We start from the raw sequence: 16,326 nt of genomic DNA, 5'->3' as shown, positions 1-16,326 counted from the left end.
TGAAATGGGGACTGGAACACAGAACAAAATAAGAGCAGGCATTGCAAGTGCAATACAACTTTGAATTCCTCTTGTTTAATCCTTCTGCTTTGCTTTTCTGATGCTATTTCCTTTGCTCTTTCAACCTTTGGCAGCGCTTTGATCTTGTTTTAGTGGAACAGTGCTGTTATAACTTGCGAAAAGCTGTAGGACTTAGTTCCCATTGGACAGAGGTCGGTGGGAAGTGGCAGAGCTCAGTTCGGGGGAAACTCCTCCTTTGCTGAAAGGCCCACACAAGGCATGCCTGGACTGGGAGGAAAGGGATGTGAAGGCACAGTATTTGTGCAGGGGTGCCTCTGCACACTCTGTGCACCAGGGAAATTTTCTCTGTGCCAGCTAGGAATGAGCTGATGTGAAGGGAATATAGTAGTTGGGATATGGAACTAGCAACTGAATCTGCACTGACGTAGTTCAATGGCCAGTGATGTCTGCATAGGGGTTGCACAGGCACAGCAGTCACTACTAGCGCTGGGCAAAGTTTTGAGGGAAATTATTTGTTTGCTAAAAATTCAGTTTTTGTTGGCCAGAATCTAGTCACCAATTCCATATGCCCATTTTGGCAAGGGAAGAGATTTTCGGGTCTAGCAAACAGCATGCATCCCCACTTTATAAACTATAGCCCATTAGCTAGGGGATTTGCATGGGATGTAGGGAAATCTACGTTTGAATCCCTGTTCTGAACTAGGGATTTGAACTTGGAATTCCCCTAACCACTAGGCCAGGGGTGGCCAACCTGAGCCTGAGAAGAAGCCATAATTTACCAGTGTACATTGCTAAAGAGCCACAGTAATATGTTAGCAACCTCTCATCAGGTTCCCCCCCCCCAGTGCCTCCACCCACCAGCAGCTCTGCTGATCAGCTGTTTTGTGGCGTGCAGAAGGCTGGGGGAGGGGAAGGAGCGAGGGCATGGCAGGCGCAGGGAGGGGGCGGGAAGGGGTGGAGTGGGGGCAGGGCCTGTGGCAGAGCCAGGAGTTGAGCAGTGAGCACCCCCCAGCACATTGGAAAGTTGGCGCCTGTAGCTCCAGCCCCGGAGTTGGTGTCTATACAAGGAGCCACATATTAACTTCTGAAGAGCCGCATTTGGCTCCAGAGCCACAGGCTGGCCACCTCTGCACTAGGCTATAGGCTATTCTAAGGTGAGCTGCTCTCAGTTTCTCCTGTTGAAGTTGTTCCACTTTGTAGAAATACCTAAATATACATTGAATCAAAAAGAGAGAGATAGAGAATGATTCTGTAGCCTGGTGATCAAGGCATTCACCTGGGAGGTAGGAGATGTGGATTCAAATCCCTCCTCTGAATTAGACAGAGAAAAGATCACTTTGCCATCTTATAGACTGGCCTACTGACTGTGATGCAGCCCTGCATCTTGTCTCTAGACTAGAGTGTGCATCATGCCCCTATCCCTCTATAGGACAGCCAGTAGCATAAAACCCCATTACTCTGGCTCCATGTGGGATTTATGATCATCATCCTTTGAGTACTGCCAATACCCATGTATCATTAATACCTCCACCTGTAAGCCATACTCCCAACAGAAACACACTGTGCAAATAAAAGTGCCTGATTATCAGAATTAGCTGCACTCTATACCTTTGTAAGAATGTCAGATGACCATTGATTCTGATTCCAACACAAATGCATGCATTTATGTGACTCTATATCCTGAATAATAAAGGAATACATACAAAATATTTTCAGGGATACAATCTTTATAACAAAACATGAATGATCTTTTAGTGCAGGCAGAGAGTCTTTGTTTAAATACGCTTTAGTAAACCCAGAATGAATGGAATAGCTCTGTCATAAATGGACAAACAAAAAAACACAAATGAAACAAAAACATTGTGTACTATGGTACTTCTGATTCATTCCTTGCCATACAGGAGAGACATCAAAGATTCAAGAACACAAAAGAGATGGGATCTATTTAATATCCAGGGCGAGAGTAAAAAATTTAAATCATTTACAAATGTTGCTATTTTATTTTAAATACATCTGAACAAATAGAGTATTGAGGCTGCGCACAGAAAAGACAGAAGGAGTATGACTGTTGGGAATAGAAGAACCCAGAGATTATCTGCCTGGAGATAGGGCTGAATAAACTGAAGAGATTTTCAAAAAGTTTTTTTTTGTTTTTTACGATGTATATAGAACATTTTGGAAAAGAAAAGGAGAAAAACGTGTTTTATTTCAGGATTTTTCACCCCATTTCTCTTCCCAAAGAGAACAAAAATCTCAGAAAGTTACAAAAGTTTGTACATCATGATGTATGTGTTTCTTCTATCTTTAAAGGTCAGAAAAATCTCCTCCCTATCTGCAACCCAATACACTTGACATAATCTCATCTTGGATGGGAAACAAGACTTGGTGTCACTGAAAAAAATAATTTGGAAAATTAATCGGAGTTATATTTAGCATGGCTATTGTGTTGTGTACAACTGTTAACCATAATCATTGAAATGATCAAAAAGGGTTTGGCTGGATTAGTATCAATATGGTGCAACTGACAACAATTAAAAAAACCCCAAACATACATTCTTTAGCTTTTTCCTGGCTGTGATTTGTACATTACTTGTTTTTTGATAGACTACAGTAGAAAACAGCATGAACACCCTAAGTAGTGGCTGCAAGTTAATGTCATCCAGATACAATTGTCTTGAATAGTCCTGCCCAGACCACTACAGTTTCTGCTAGGGCTTGGAACCTCTGAAAAGCAGAACATTTGTAAAATCTGTCGAAGGACATTATAAATCCAGCAATCTCTAGAGATTAGGATTAGATTTTCCTTCTATCTCTGGGTTTTCCAACATGGCTTCGGATGATATTTCTCCACCCTCTGCTTCTTCATCTAAAGAGACATAAATACATGATAAAACACTTAGCACATGCATTCTCATGCAAGAGATTGGCTATTAAATCAAAGATAAATATTTATTAATCACTGCTAGAATCAACTGGCTCTTAACTACCACAGTGACAGATGTATTAGCAAAACCACTCAACAGCTAGAATAGATAGCTTAGACAGATAGGACTTGCATCTCATTTTCCAACAGCAATTCCCTGTTGATGCTGAGTTGCTTGCCCTGTACTTATACTGATCAATGGGTATTTGGTTGTAAGATTCAAATTGGAGATAATTTCTTTGATTTTTCTCTTGTCATTTCCAAAGATAAGAAAGAATTTCATATCTCTGTGTGTTGCTTGGTTGCACATAGAGAATGTTACAATGTATGGGGGTGCCCATTATGGTATAACTGACTTTTCTTAGCACTGAAATACTTCATAGACTCCAATTTGCCTTTGCAAGGTGAAGTTTTTCTTTCTTATTTAGAAAGTTCTTTTATGGACTGGGTTAGAGTGATTGTTTGAATACAACAAAACCACGGTAGCCTGAAAAGATAATTAAAATAGAATTCCACTATATAACTTCTGATGTATTATACTGTTAATTCTTTACAACTGATTAAATATAAAAGTAAATGTAAACTGCCCTCTGTTTTGTTTTCTTTACTGCTCAGCAACCGTTTCTAAAACTATATTGCCCTTAAGCCACACGTGGCAGAACCACTGATGTCAATGGGATTTGCACACCCAAATCTAGGCCAGACTATGGCTTTTAGGGATCCGTTCAGATCAGGTAGCTCTGATTTAAACATACATTTCTTGGCCGTGGAGCTCTCTGAGTCCTATGAGGTTTGACTGTCAGAACTTAAGGGGTAAATTTTCAGCAAGCAGCCCTGAGAACTTGCCATAAAACTACCATTAGCAAGAAGAACTGTGTACATTTATCCGCCAGAGTGAAAATATGCAACTAAGCATCATCCCCTTCATGAGTTGTTTAGCACCCTGATTGAGCTGCTCATGCTTGCATACGGCTGCAATGAGCTAGCTCTAATTCTAGAGCAGGGGTTCTCAAACTGCAGGTCAGAACACCTCAGAGGGTCATAAGGTTATTACATGGGGGGGCCATGATTTGTCAGCCTCCATCTCAACCCCGCTTTGCATCCAGCTTTTATAATAGTGTTAAATATATAAACATGGCTTTAATTTATAAGAGCGGCTTGTTATGTGAAAGGGTGCTTTGTGAAAGAGGTCACCAGTACAAAAGTTTGAGAACCATTGTTCTAGAGTGATTGTGGTGACAGCTAATTTATCCCCTGCTCTTAGTCCTTGCACAGCCAGCGCTGATTGGCTGAGAAAGAAGCCATATTGAGGTCATCTGCCAGTAAGTAAGAACTTTATTGAGCTTACCACTAGCTGCTTCCTTCACAGGAAGCCAATTTCTAGGTAGGCTCAGAATAAGTAACTCCCACAAAGGGGAGGAATCTAAGCATTAACTTGATGTGATCTTTATAGCACACAGGGCTACACCATAGACCAGTGTATGTAGCTCCCATCCTTTGCTCCGTGTGGAAGTGCATCTTGGCTTTTCACCAGTATTATAGTGGTTTATGGCCTCCTGGAGACAATGTAAAACTTATGGCCAACAAGCATTAAGGAAGGACAAACCTATTTGGATAAAGTCTCCAAGATCACCACCCACATTTAAACCCAAACTGAATTTCCTTTCAGATATGGAAAAGTATGGCTTGCTTTAAAAAATAAAATCATTCCCCTCTGCTCTTCTCCTCTCAGCTGGAAAAGAGGCTGTTCTTGAAGTATTTCTGGCTCAAGTGGAGGGAGGAATTGCCAGAAATCTTGTAAGAAAATACTTTCATTGTGAAATCTCCAGCACGGTTGTAGATGAGGATCCAAACTTTTGGGTACTTGACCCTCCAAACTTTCTGGCCATTGTCTTGTCCTAAATTTACTTTCCAACAGTGTATATGGGCTACAATCTGTTGCATACATTGAGAATTCTTGAAATGGGTTTATGCGGCATTTACCAGAATGATACAGAACCATTCTGTAGCTAGTGTCCGGGAAATCCTCTGAGAACTCTCTGCTCAGACAGCACCCCTGAGTCATCCCTAAAGTTAGAGCCAAATTGACCCCTATCCTGTGCAAACTTCCTATTACCTCATTTTCACCGTTGCAAATTACTGATATCAGAAATGGAGGATTCAAAAGCAGCCCTTTTCAGAAACAGCACTGGTCTACAACAGTGTTAAGAGCAACTGATAATTCATTGTTCTTCCAATCTCTGCAGATTACATCCCTGTATTCATGTGAAAGAAGCAGCACATTTTGCTGGAGCTACTGTATCTCTGTTTTATTTGTTCTTAATAATAGATTGGATGGGCACCAGGAGTGGATGATTATTCTGTCTGGAGGCCTAAATACTTACGTCATTTTGTGTAATGTCTTGGCATTTCTTTTAACAAGGTAGTCATTCTTTCATGTTCATTTTCATGTGGTAAAAGACTAAGGGGAGAGGCTCTGTGCTGTAAGAAGCACTTTTTTTTTTCCAAACAACTAAGCTTTCCAGAGGCTAAAATGAAACAAATGGGAGGAATCTTTCTTGATCTCCAGTTGTTTTGTTAACTCTATTTTATTCAAGTTAGTTATGTGTCTCTCTCTTATGGGTGAGTGTGCTGAACTATATAAAGCTTAATAAGATTTTTTTTAAGCCAATGAATATTTCATTGGGCTTGGCTAATGCAGTGTTTCTACCTCCACAGCTCTAGCAGTGAATAACAGCCCAAATCCACATTGTTCTCAGCTATATCCCATTCAGTAATGGAAATGGCAGCTTCCCAGTGGTGTAGTGTAAAAAAAAAAAAAGAGAAGTGGGTAAATGAACCTAAACTAAACTCTATATTCCCCAAATGCGAAGTTCGTAATCTCCATTTACCTGCATTTACCCTCATTACACTATTGCAGTGCTCTTTTCCCCAGTCTGAGCATAAAGGGAACCATGCTGAGCTCAGAGTAGAAAGATTTATTACAGTTCTTGTCAAATGAAATCTTATTCGTTGACCAACATAAATAATTCTCATTATAATATGTATCAAGAATTTGGTGAAGTGCACTCTTAGGGTATGTCTACATTGCAATTAAAAACTCATGGCTGGCCCAGGCCCCCATGATTTTTGGCTCATGGCTGGCCCTTTAGCTGACTCAGGCTCAGGCTGAAGGACTGTTTAATTGCAGTGTAGATGCTGGGCCTTGTGCCGGGGTCTGGGCTCTAAGATCCTGTGCGGTGGGAGGGTCCCAGAACTTTGGCTGCAGTCTGAGCCTGAACATCTACACTGCAATTGAACAGCCCAATTCCCACAACCCCAAATCAGCTGGCACAGGCCAGCCCCGAATGTCTAATTGCAATGTAGACATATCCATAGTGCTACAAGAACTAAGGCCAGCCTCCTTCATAATGCAGATGCTTTCAGGGAGATATTAAGATCTCAGTTTCTCTAGAGGTCTGATCCAGCTCTCACTGAAGGAGAGTTTTTCCATTGATCTTAGGGCCTGATTCAGTTTCCATTACCTGCCTTCACTGCTGTCAGATTCTCAGGGCTGCCAGCACTAGGGCCTCCACTGCTCTCTCCTAAACCTAAGGCAATATCTTTGGACCTGCCCTACTATCTTTCCCTTCTAGCTAAAGCAATCTTGGAACCATCATCAATTATCTTTGAAAACTCATGGAAGACGGGTGAGTTCCCAGAGGACTGAAGAAGAGCAAACATAGCATCTATCTTTCAAAAGGGGAACAAAGGGGACCCAGGCAAGTACAGACTGGTGAGCCTAACTACAGTACCTGGAAAGATATTGGAACAAATTATTGCATAATCAGTTTGTCAGGCTCTAGAGGATAATAGGGTTATAAGGAAGCTGGCACACATTTGTCAAGAATAAATCATGCCAAAACAACCTAATTGCCTTCTTGGACTGAGCTACTGGCCTAGTGGATAGGGGAGAAGTAATCATGATATATCTTGATTTTAGAAAGGATTTTGACACATTCCCACATGATAGTCTTATAAGCAAATTAGGGAAATGGGGTACAGATGAAATTACTACCAGGTGGGTGCACAACTGGTTGAATGACCATACTCTAAGAGTAGTTACCAATAGTTTGTCATCAAACTGGGAGGGCATAACTAGTGGGGTCCCATGGGTCAGCCTTGGGTCCAGTTCTATTCAATATTTTTATAAACGCCTTGGATAATATACAAGAAAATATACTTATAAAATTTGCAGATGACGCCAAACTGAGAAGGATTGCAAGCACTTTGAAAGACAGGATTAGAATTCAAATGACCTTGACAAATTGGAGAATTGGTCTGAAATAAACAAGATGAAATTCAATAAAGATGACTGCAAAGTACTACATCTAGGAAGGAAAAATCAAATGCACAGCTACAACATAGGGAATAATTGGCTACGTGGTAGTACTGCTGAAAAGAATCTGGCGGTTCTAGTGGATCACAAATTGAATATGTGTCAACAATGTGATGCAGCTGCAAAAAAAGTTAATATCATTCTGGGGTGTATTAACAGGTGTGTCAAATATAAGACATGGAAGGTAATTATCCCATCCTGTTTGGCACTGGTGAGGCCTCAGCTGGAGTATTATGTCCAGTTTTGGGCACCGCACTTTAGGGAGGATGTGAACAAATTGGAGAGAGTCCAGAATAGAGAAACAAAAATGAATAAAGGTTCAGAAACTCTGACCTATGAGAAGAGGTTAAAAATATTGTGCATGTTTAGTCATGAGAAAATAAGATTAAAGGGAGGACCTAATAACAGACCTCAAATATGTTAAGAGCTGTTATAAAGAAGTCCTTGTCAGAGGATGTTGTGAAGGCCAAGACTAACAAAGTTCAAAAAAGAACTAGATAAACTCATGGAGGATAAGTCCATTAATGGCTATTAGCCAGGATGGGCAGTGATGGTGTCCCTAACCTCTGTTTGCCAGAAGCTGGGAATGGGCGATGGATCTTTTGATGATTACCTGTTCTGTTCATTCCCTCTTGGGCACCTGGCATTGGCCACTGTCGGAAGACAGGATACTGGGCTAGATGAAACTTTGGTCTGACCCAGTATGGCCATTCTTATGTTCTTATATTCTAAAGAGGACAGTGATCATTTGTTTTCCATGTCCACTCAAACTAGGACATAAAATTATGGGCTTAATCTTCAGCAAGGGAGATTTAGGATAGACATTAGAAAAAGAAGTTGGACAAATACCTGTCAGGGATGGTCTAGGTTTATTTGGTCCTGCTTCAGCATTGGGTGCTAGACTTGATTACTTCTCAAAGTCTCTTCCAGCCCTACATTTCTATGATTCTTCTTTCTGTGCCCATCTCTTTCCCCCTCTACTTTATAATGCTCTGCCCTTTAACTTTGTGCTTCTGTTCTCCAAACACATACACCCTAAATTTCTGATTCTTTTTCCACTCTTCTCATTTCAAGCCATAAGGTGGCAAGTTGATACCTTTTTACTCCTCTACTCAAGTGCTCTATCTTCCTGTGGGATCTGCTGAGAAAAGGTCTGCCTGTTCATTACCCTCTCACAAGTCCCCCATGATCCACAGTGGGTTGGAAATATCAGTTATAGATCCTCAGAGGTATATGAAACTGCAGATAAGACGACTGTCTTATCTTTATCCTAAGATAAATATTAGGAACAGCTTGTCTCTTTGAGAGCACCAAAGGGCCAGAAACTAGCTGAGAATCCCCTTCGATTGAGCAAATTCTCAGCTGGGGTAAAGCTGGTGTAGCTGTCTCCTCACTAGCCCTTCTCCACTCTGGCAGAGGAGGACAAGGCAGAACACAGCTCGCCTCCACAAATTCACAGCTGGCATATGGTCCCCTGGGTAATAGGTACATCCCTAGATAGCTCTGATTTATGCTTGAGTTGGGGCCAAAGCTGCAGTGGTTTTGGAATTGAGGTGCTGTAAGTGGCTTCCTGACACCTCTTGCCCTTCTGTGCTGAGACCCCAGTGCAGAAGAGAATCTGGCGCATAAGGCAAGTAACTGACTAACAAGATGATCGGTGGCACAACAGTGTTGTGGTGTGGATGGTCGTATTTTGTTGTTGCTGCTGCATGGATTTGGAATTCATCTTATAATTCCAGCTCCCCAGCTAGTGAACAACAGGCATAAGGGTGGATATGGCAAGTTTAGCTGAAGTCTGGTATAAAATTAACCCTTCCCAATTAATAGGCACAATTAATGGCTGCTTTGGAAAACAGATGCAAATTTAGTTTTAGCTGGAGAAGAAATACTACCATTGCACTTGACATCATAAGTGAAAGATGTGGTAAAAGTCTTGGGAGAAAATAGAGGATAACTGCATGAAACCCTTAGTTCTCACCAATTTGTAGGCATTACCTTTCGACACAGAAAGTTCAGCTAGTTTGTGTGGCAGGTCTGAAGACCCTGCCCCAACCTCAGCAGGAGAACCCAGAATATCTGGTAAGGCATTTCGACGGCCTGCCCTTCCCGATGCTGCAAAATCTGTGACCACAGGCTCCACATCAGTCATTTCTAACTTCTTTCTTCATAGCAACATCTGCAGACAGAATACACACACACACACACAAAAGTGTAATCTGTCTTGAAACATGCAGTAATCCTGTTATTCAACAATGGAAGGTAGTCAGCTTCTGAACAATTAAATACCAACAGCTTGTGAAAAGTGACCAACTAGTGCTTTCTTAATAAATGTTACATACCTCAGTACTCCACTGCCATAACTTTATCTATGCTCTGTTCATTTCCATCTGTTTCCATTTGTACTTTAGCATCACAAACACAGACTAGCATCAGGGCTGCCCAGAGGATTCAGGGGGCCTGGGGTCTTCAGCGGTAGGGGCAGCGGGTCCCAGGGCAGAAGGACCACCCGCCGCCGAATTGCTGCCGAAGACCAGGATGGAAGAAACTCCAGGGGCCTGGGCCCCACGAGTTTCCTGGGGCCCTTGGAGCAAGTGAAGGAAGCCGGGGCCTGGGGCAAATTGCCCTTCTTGGCCCCCACCCCCCCGGGCAACCCTGACTAGCATAATGGATAGCTCCCAGTTCCAACAAGGTACCTATAAATAGAGGCAGCCTTTCTATGAGCCTTTCTTTGTATTGGGGGAGAGGGGTGTCCTGATTCCTTTTCTTTTTTTGTCTTTGTAGGTGGTTTTACCAGACAGTCACTTGGAAGGGAATTGAAACTCTGCCTTGCTGCGTTGCCTCTGAGGATCGGTCAGTGGGTTGTATTAATTAATAATTAATCATTATTATTATTATTTAGGCTGAAACAAAATCCTTCCACAATTGGAGCAAGATGTAAAGAAAGGACTCTGTGCTTTAGTTCTGACAAAGAACTAAACATAAAACCTCACAATTCCACAAAAGTCCTTTATCCTGCAAGTACAGGTGTTGTCTCTTACAAATAATATCCTTGTGTGAATAGGTAGAACCAGTATTTCCCTATTGGGGTGGCTCCAGGCACCAGCACGCCAAGTGTGTGTTTGGGGCGGCAAGCCACGGGGGGCGCTCTGCCAGTCACCACGAGGGCGGCAGACAGGCTGCCTTCGGCGGCATGCCTGCGGAGGGTTCGCTGGTCCTGCGGCTTCGGCAAACCTCCCGCAGGCATGCTGCTGAATCCGCAGGACCAGGAACCTCCCACAGGCAAGCCGCTGAAGGCAGCCTGCCTGCTGTGCTTGGGGTGGCAAAATATCTAGAGCCGCCCCTGTTCCCTATGCACTAGAAGCCTGCTTCAAAGCCCACTGAAGTCAGTGGAAAGGCTCCCATTGACTGCAGTGGGCTTTGGATCTGGCCTTAGGGGACTGAGAAAAGTTATTTGCATGCCAAAGTGTTTGCAGGATCTGGCCCTGGGATATCAGCTGAAGTGGGAGGGTCTGCCCCCAAAGGGGCGGGACAGGGTGGGGTGGGGGGAATAATGTTTCAAAGTGTAATGTGTATGAATAGTTTGTAACAATTACAAATAGTAACTGAAATTAACAGCAATAAAACAATTTGTCCATGATATAAATAATTTGTGGTAACAATAAGAGTAAAGTCTATCAATCAAATACTAATTGCTCCATTTAAAGTAATATTTACTTCCTTTTGGGGAGTTTGACTGTCTTTTTCATAAATATGGTCAATACTTAAAATGGGGAGGGGAGAGGAGGCGTGGTCTGAATGGAAGACTAGGAATTTTGAGGTTCTTATCCTGACATTCTTCATGGCAATCGTCCCTATTTAGAAGAGATTTTTTTTAAAGGAAAATATAAATCATGTTACCACTCTGTTTCTCCTGTCTAGATTGCTACTTATAATATGTTTCATTTCTCTAGCACTTTTCACTTGAGAAGCATAAAGCATTTTACAGTCACTAATACTGTCATCCTCACAACATCCCACTGTGGTAGGTCAGAGTTAGTATCTCCAACTGAGGCAGGTAGAGATTAAACATGATTTGCTCAAGGTCGCACAAGAAGGCTGTGGCAGAGCCAGAAATAGAACCCATTTCACCTGACTCCTAGTCCTGTGCTTCAGTGACAAAGATGATTCTTCCTCCCTTCTTGTAAACTCCTTGCAGTTGTTCAGCTTCAATTTCAAGCATAAATATTCTAAATTCATCTTTGCATTTGTCAAGAGCTAAATATACTTTAAAAATTAATGGCCAATAGTGACAGGCATGAGCAAACTGTTTCACACGACATGAATGTGTAAATGAACCACTCTATTTAAACAAAGGCAGCCACTATAAGTGCTGGTTTGGTGGACTAGTAGAACCTTCCTGCCTTGAATGCAAATGGGCACAGGTTCAGATCCTCACCAGTCTTGCCCAGGTATGATTAAAATTAATATAAACTGATATAATTATCTATCTAATATGCTATCCTGACAAGAAATGCTGAAAGGAGAGATTATATATACATTATTCATCATAAATATTTGTCTGTTTTTACTTACTTCCCAGAGGAGTTCTGAAGTTATTGCTCATGTGCTCAGTCTTCTCATGACAGCAAGGAAAGAGGCTGGAAATCAGATTTCAAAACAGAAAAGAGCAAGACTGTAATCAGTGTCTTCCTTAGCCATTAAACTTGTTACTTATTCCTGGTGCTCAGCCCCGAGTACCACAGCAGTTCCTTCCTCTTTTGAGCTAGTCAGTTAGGTATTGTGGTGGATCTAGCCAGTCCAATATTGTTCCTCTTTGACTGCTGTTTTTTAAAGATAAGAGGTGTTGTTGTAGCCATGTTGTCCCCAGGATATTAGGGGGGCAAGCTACGTGAGGTAATATCTTTTATTGGACTAAATTTTGTTGGTGAGAGAGAAAAGCTTTCAAGCTGCATAGCTCAAAAGCTTGTCTCTCTCACCAAGAGAAATTGGTTCAATAAATTATCTCACCCACTTTGTCTCTCTGTTTATTTAAAGACACAGTTCAAAACTGGCCTCTGTTTTTAAAGGCCACAATGGAGGTCTTCCAACCTATGTCATGCACATGATCTCTCTATTCTTTTCTTTCAGGAACTGGCACCTCTGTCCCCCAATATAATTTGTGTATAGGAACCTCCCCAGCTACAGCTCCTACCATCTGAAACAAGCTTCCTGTATGGCACAATCTCCTTTCATCTACCTCATTTCAAATTTCATCTGAAAACCCTTTTTTCTCCCCGATACAGTTTATCTGATTGTAATTGTATTGTGTAACTCTGGAAAGTATTTTGACATACAGTTTGCATCTATTTTATTTTTCTTAGATTTAGATTTATACATTAATAAAAATGTATCTGGCCACTGCTCTAGGAACTTCTGAGAAAAACTGAAAACACAGCCCCTCAATGTCCACCAGTTCAGCATCCTGGTTTTGTGGCCACTATTGCAGTGTAGCCAGCCAAAAATTAATAAAAAATACCCCATGCTACTCACAAGCATCTCTACTCATTTCCTCCTCCCTTTCCAGCATTGCTGAAAGGTCAGTAGATTTTGGATATTTCAGATAAAAGGGAGGAGTGAGCCCAAAAGTTGAGGGCCACCCAAAACATCCTACCTGCAACTCCTTTTCTTTTAACCCCAGGATGCTCTAGCTCAGATTCCTTCTCTAATTACAGCTGTGGTTATATGGCATGAAGAGAGAGGTTGTCCCTCAGGTAGGCAGATTCTAAATTTTATAGGCCAAAACCAACACTATAATTCCACCTGAAGACCAACAGGCATGTATGAAAGACCAATTCAGAATAATAAGGCATTGTATTGTGTAAAAAATTTTTAATATTGTCAGAGATTTATTTTCCTAACTCTCTTTTACTATAATGATTTCTGTGGCCCACCTCCTTCCCTTCCTATGGTACCCTTGTACCCCTCTATTGTCCTAGCCTGTGTAGGTAGAGCTGGAAACTACTCTGTCACTTTCTATTGTAGCCCAGTATCTGAAAAGGTCTGGTGTACCGTAATGTCTCAGTTTCAGTCTATGGGAGGGGGAAAAAAATAGTCAATTACAGTGTGATTTGCCCATAGTCCAGGTAAAATTTCATTACTGTAGCTATCAGAAGTTTAAACAGGCATATTTTGGATACTTGGACAAAATATTGACAGGCAAACAACCAATATATTTTTTTAAAAGTGAGATCACTGGCTTATTGTTCCTTAGCTGCAGGACTTTCTGTCAGTGGCATACCCACCATTCCAGTCTCCTAAGAGAAATGATTCACAGAAGCTGACAGGGTTTATTAAAAGCAAATGCCAAAGGAAGAGACTGAATTACTTTCTTGAAAGTCAACATCACAGTCATTCTCAGGATCAAGAATAAAGTGTTTAATGGTGAATGGGAGTAATAGGTGCCTCAACTCATATTCACTGTCAGCAATGTCTCTCTCTCTCACTCTATCAGGAAACAGACAAATCACATATTTTTGAAGGCTTTTTTTCTCCCAGTCTTTTCCCTGAACACAAGGCTTACTTGCAGATACATTACTGTGGTTATTCTGCTTGGGAGGACTGACTAATCCTCATGAGATGTCATAGTGCCTGACATTGGTATTGCTGCCAGTTCACACAAGAAACAGAAATTAAAAAACCATCTCCGCTTGGTATTCTTAAACATGTCTGTCTTTTCTAAATCTTCATACCTGGTTCTTAGGAAAATACACTTTCTGCCCACCGTCAAAGAGAGAGTTATATTCCTTAACACTGTCATCTTTTGGAAGTCCATTTTTAAAGAAGCCTTGCAGTATCAGAGAACTACACTCAAGAACATCTGGAAAAGGTGATATATAATAACTGAGAGTTAATGGGCCAGAGCCATATTAAGATTAATTCTGTATCTTGATGGACTCTCTAAGCATGGTCAACATCATTTAAGTCATAATTTATTCATGAAAAGCTTTCCATTTGTAAATAACAATAAGACTTTGTGCTCTTATAGCATTTTTTTCCAAAAGATCTCTGGCTACAAGAGGGTTTTCATGTGACAGCAGCCTAGGCCCCTATTAAATGATATACTACCTCCAGTGCAAATGAGAGGAAAATGACACCTTCTTAGCTATGCAATTCACATGTTTTCATAACCTCTTATGTTGTGATACACTCTGATGGCATTACTATCTACTCTTAAGAATTTCTTCTATACTTAGGACTCCCTCATAATATATGCTAATAGTATTGCTGGTGGGAAGAGGGAAACATTTTGAAGAGCTTGCCACCACCATTGTATCTCCTGCCATACAAGAAGTCTGCTACCAAATATTCCAGTTAGACTGTACGCTGGGAGTTTGTCTCAATTCTTCACTGTTTCTGGACACCAAATTAATTAAGGCTGCCAAAACGCTGTCACCTGAGACCAGTAAAGCGGCTGCAGATGATGCCCTAGACCATCCTAGCCATTGTGACTTCCAGGCTGGGTCCATGCACCTCTCTGTACTTGGAAATGAATATCCTGACCTCAAAAATACTCTGATTGGTCCAAAACACAGCAGCCTGGCTCCTAGGCAACACCAGCTTTAAAGACCTCATCAACCCACTGCTCTGTTCTCTCTACAGACCCCCCTCCCCATAGAAAACCAACATATTGGGCCTCTTCTTTAAGACCTTCTATGGCAATGGGCCAATGTGTGCTCTCAATAAGGGACCAAGACCTCCCTCAGCAGTGACATTCCACAGGAACAATGACACTGTCAACTTCAAGGGTGAAACTCACAAGAGCAGGGGAGAGATCGGTCTAAGCAACTGTCCAAAGACTCTGGAATTCCAGAGGAGGGGAGAATGATCACAGACTTCAAGGCTCTTACAAATAAATGTAAAACTTATTTATTTATCCTAATCTTCCCCCAATAACACCCAGAGCAACACCAAAGAAAAAGAAGAGAAGAGGATGAAGAGAAGCTCACATACTTACATTAAAAGAAGAGAGGAAATTACTTTCTAGCATCTTCCTCTGGAGGAGGGAGAGATCGAGCCAGGGTCCAACAAATGAGCTCTCATTAGTTCATTTTGGGGAAATATTCAACTATGTATAGTGATGGGTATCAAACAGGAACCTAGATAGATAGGTACGTGGATAGCACCTTTCATCAGAAAGAACAGGAGTACTTGTTGCTCCTTAAGACTAACAAATTTATTTCAGCTTAAGCTTTCGTGGGCTACAGCTCACTTCTTTGGATGCACAGAATGGAACACACAAACAGAAGATATTTATACATACAGAGAACACGAAAAGGTGGAAGTACCCATACCAACTAAGAGGCCAATCAATTGAGATGAGCTATCAGCAGTAGGAGGAAAAAAACCTTTGAAGTGATAATCGAGATGACCCATAGAAGGTGTGAGGAGAACTTAACATGGGAAAATAGATTCAATTAGTGTAAAGACCCAACCATTCCCAGTCTCTGTTTAAACCTAAGTTAATTGTATCTAATTTGCATATTAATTCAAGTTCAGCAGTCTCTCTTTGGAGTCTGTTTCTGAAGTTTTTTTGTTGCAAAATTGCCACCTTCAAGTCTGTCACTGAGTGGTTAGAGAGGTTGAAGTGTTATCCCACTGATTTTTCAATGTTATGATTCCTGATATCAGATTTGTGTCCATTTATTCTTTTGCTTAGAGACTGTCCGGTTTGGCCAATGTACATGGCAGAGTGGCATTGCTGGCATAGGATGGCAAATATCACGTTGGTAGATGTGCAGGTGAACGAGACCCTGATGACGTGGCTGATGTGGTTAGGTCCTATGATGGTGTCACTTGAATAGATATGTGGACAGAGCTGGCATCAGGCTTTGTTGCAAGGATAGGTTCCTGGGTTAGAGTTTATGTTGTATGGTGTGCGATTGCTGGTGAGTATTTGCTTCAGGTTGGGAGCTGTCCGTAAGCGAGGACTGGTCTGTCTCCCAAGATCTGTAAGAGTGAGGGATCA

General features: G+C 41.6%; 1 protein-coding gene across 4 annotated transcripts in view; it reads right to left on the bottom strand.

Annotated features, from left to right (window-relative positions):
• Positions 1-1,477: 1,477 nt before the first annotated feature.
• PKIB (cAMP-dependent protein kinase inhibitor beta) overlaps positions 1,478-16,326 on the bottom strand; it is a 136,705-nt gene continuing 121,856 nt past the window's right edge. For all 4 annotated transcript variants that reach the window (XM_030556215.1, XM_030556216.1, XM_030556218.1 and 1 more), the window contains 3 exons: positions 11,895-11,959; positions 9,318-9,498; positions 1,478-2,887 (listed from right to left, as the gene is read on the bottom strand). In XM_030556215.1, coding sequence (XP_030412075.1) covers positions 2,802-2,887; positions 9,318-9,471 — 240 coding nt within the window. In that variant the 5' untranslated portion in view covers positions 9,472-9,498; positions 11,895-11,959 and the 3' untranslated portion in view covers positions 1,478-2,801. The remainder of the gene's footprint in view (positions 2,888-9,317; positions 9,499-11,894; positions 11,960-16,326) is intronic.

This window comes from Gopherus evgoodei, chromosome 3 (assembly GCF_007399415.2).
Source record: "Gopherus evgoodei ecotype Sinaloan lineage chromosome 3, rGopEvg1_v1.p, whole genome shotgun sequence".
NCBI classification, from domain to species: domain Eukaryota; kingdom Metazoa; phylum Chordata; order Testudines; family Testudinidae; genus Gopherus; species Gopherus evgoodei.
This window is presented reverse-complemented; position numbering and strand designations above follow the sequence as displayed.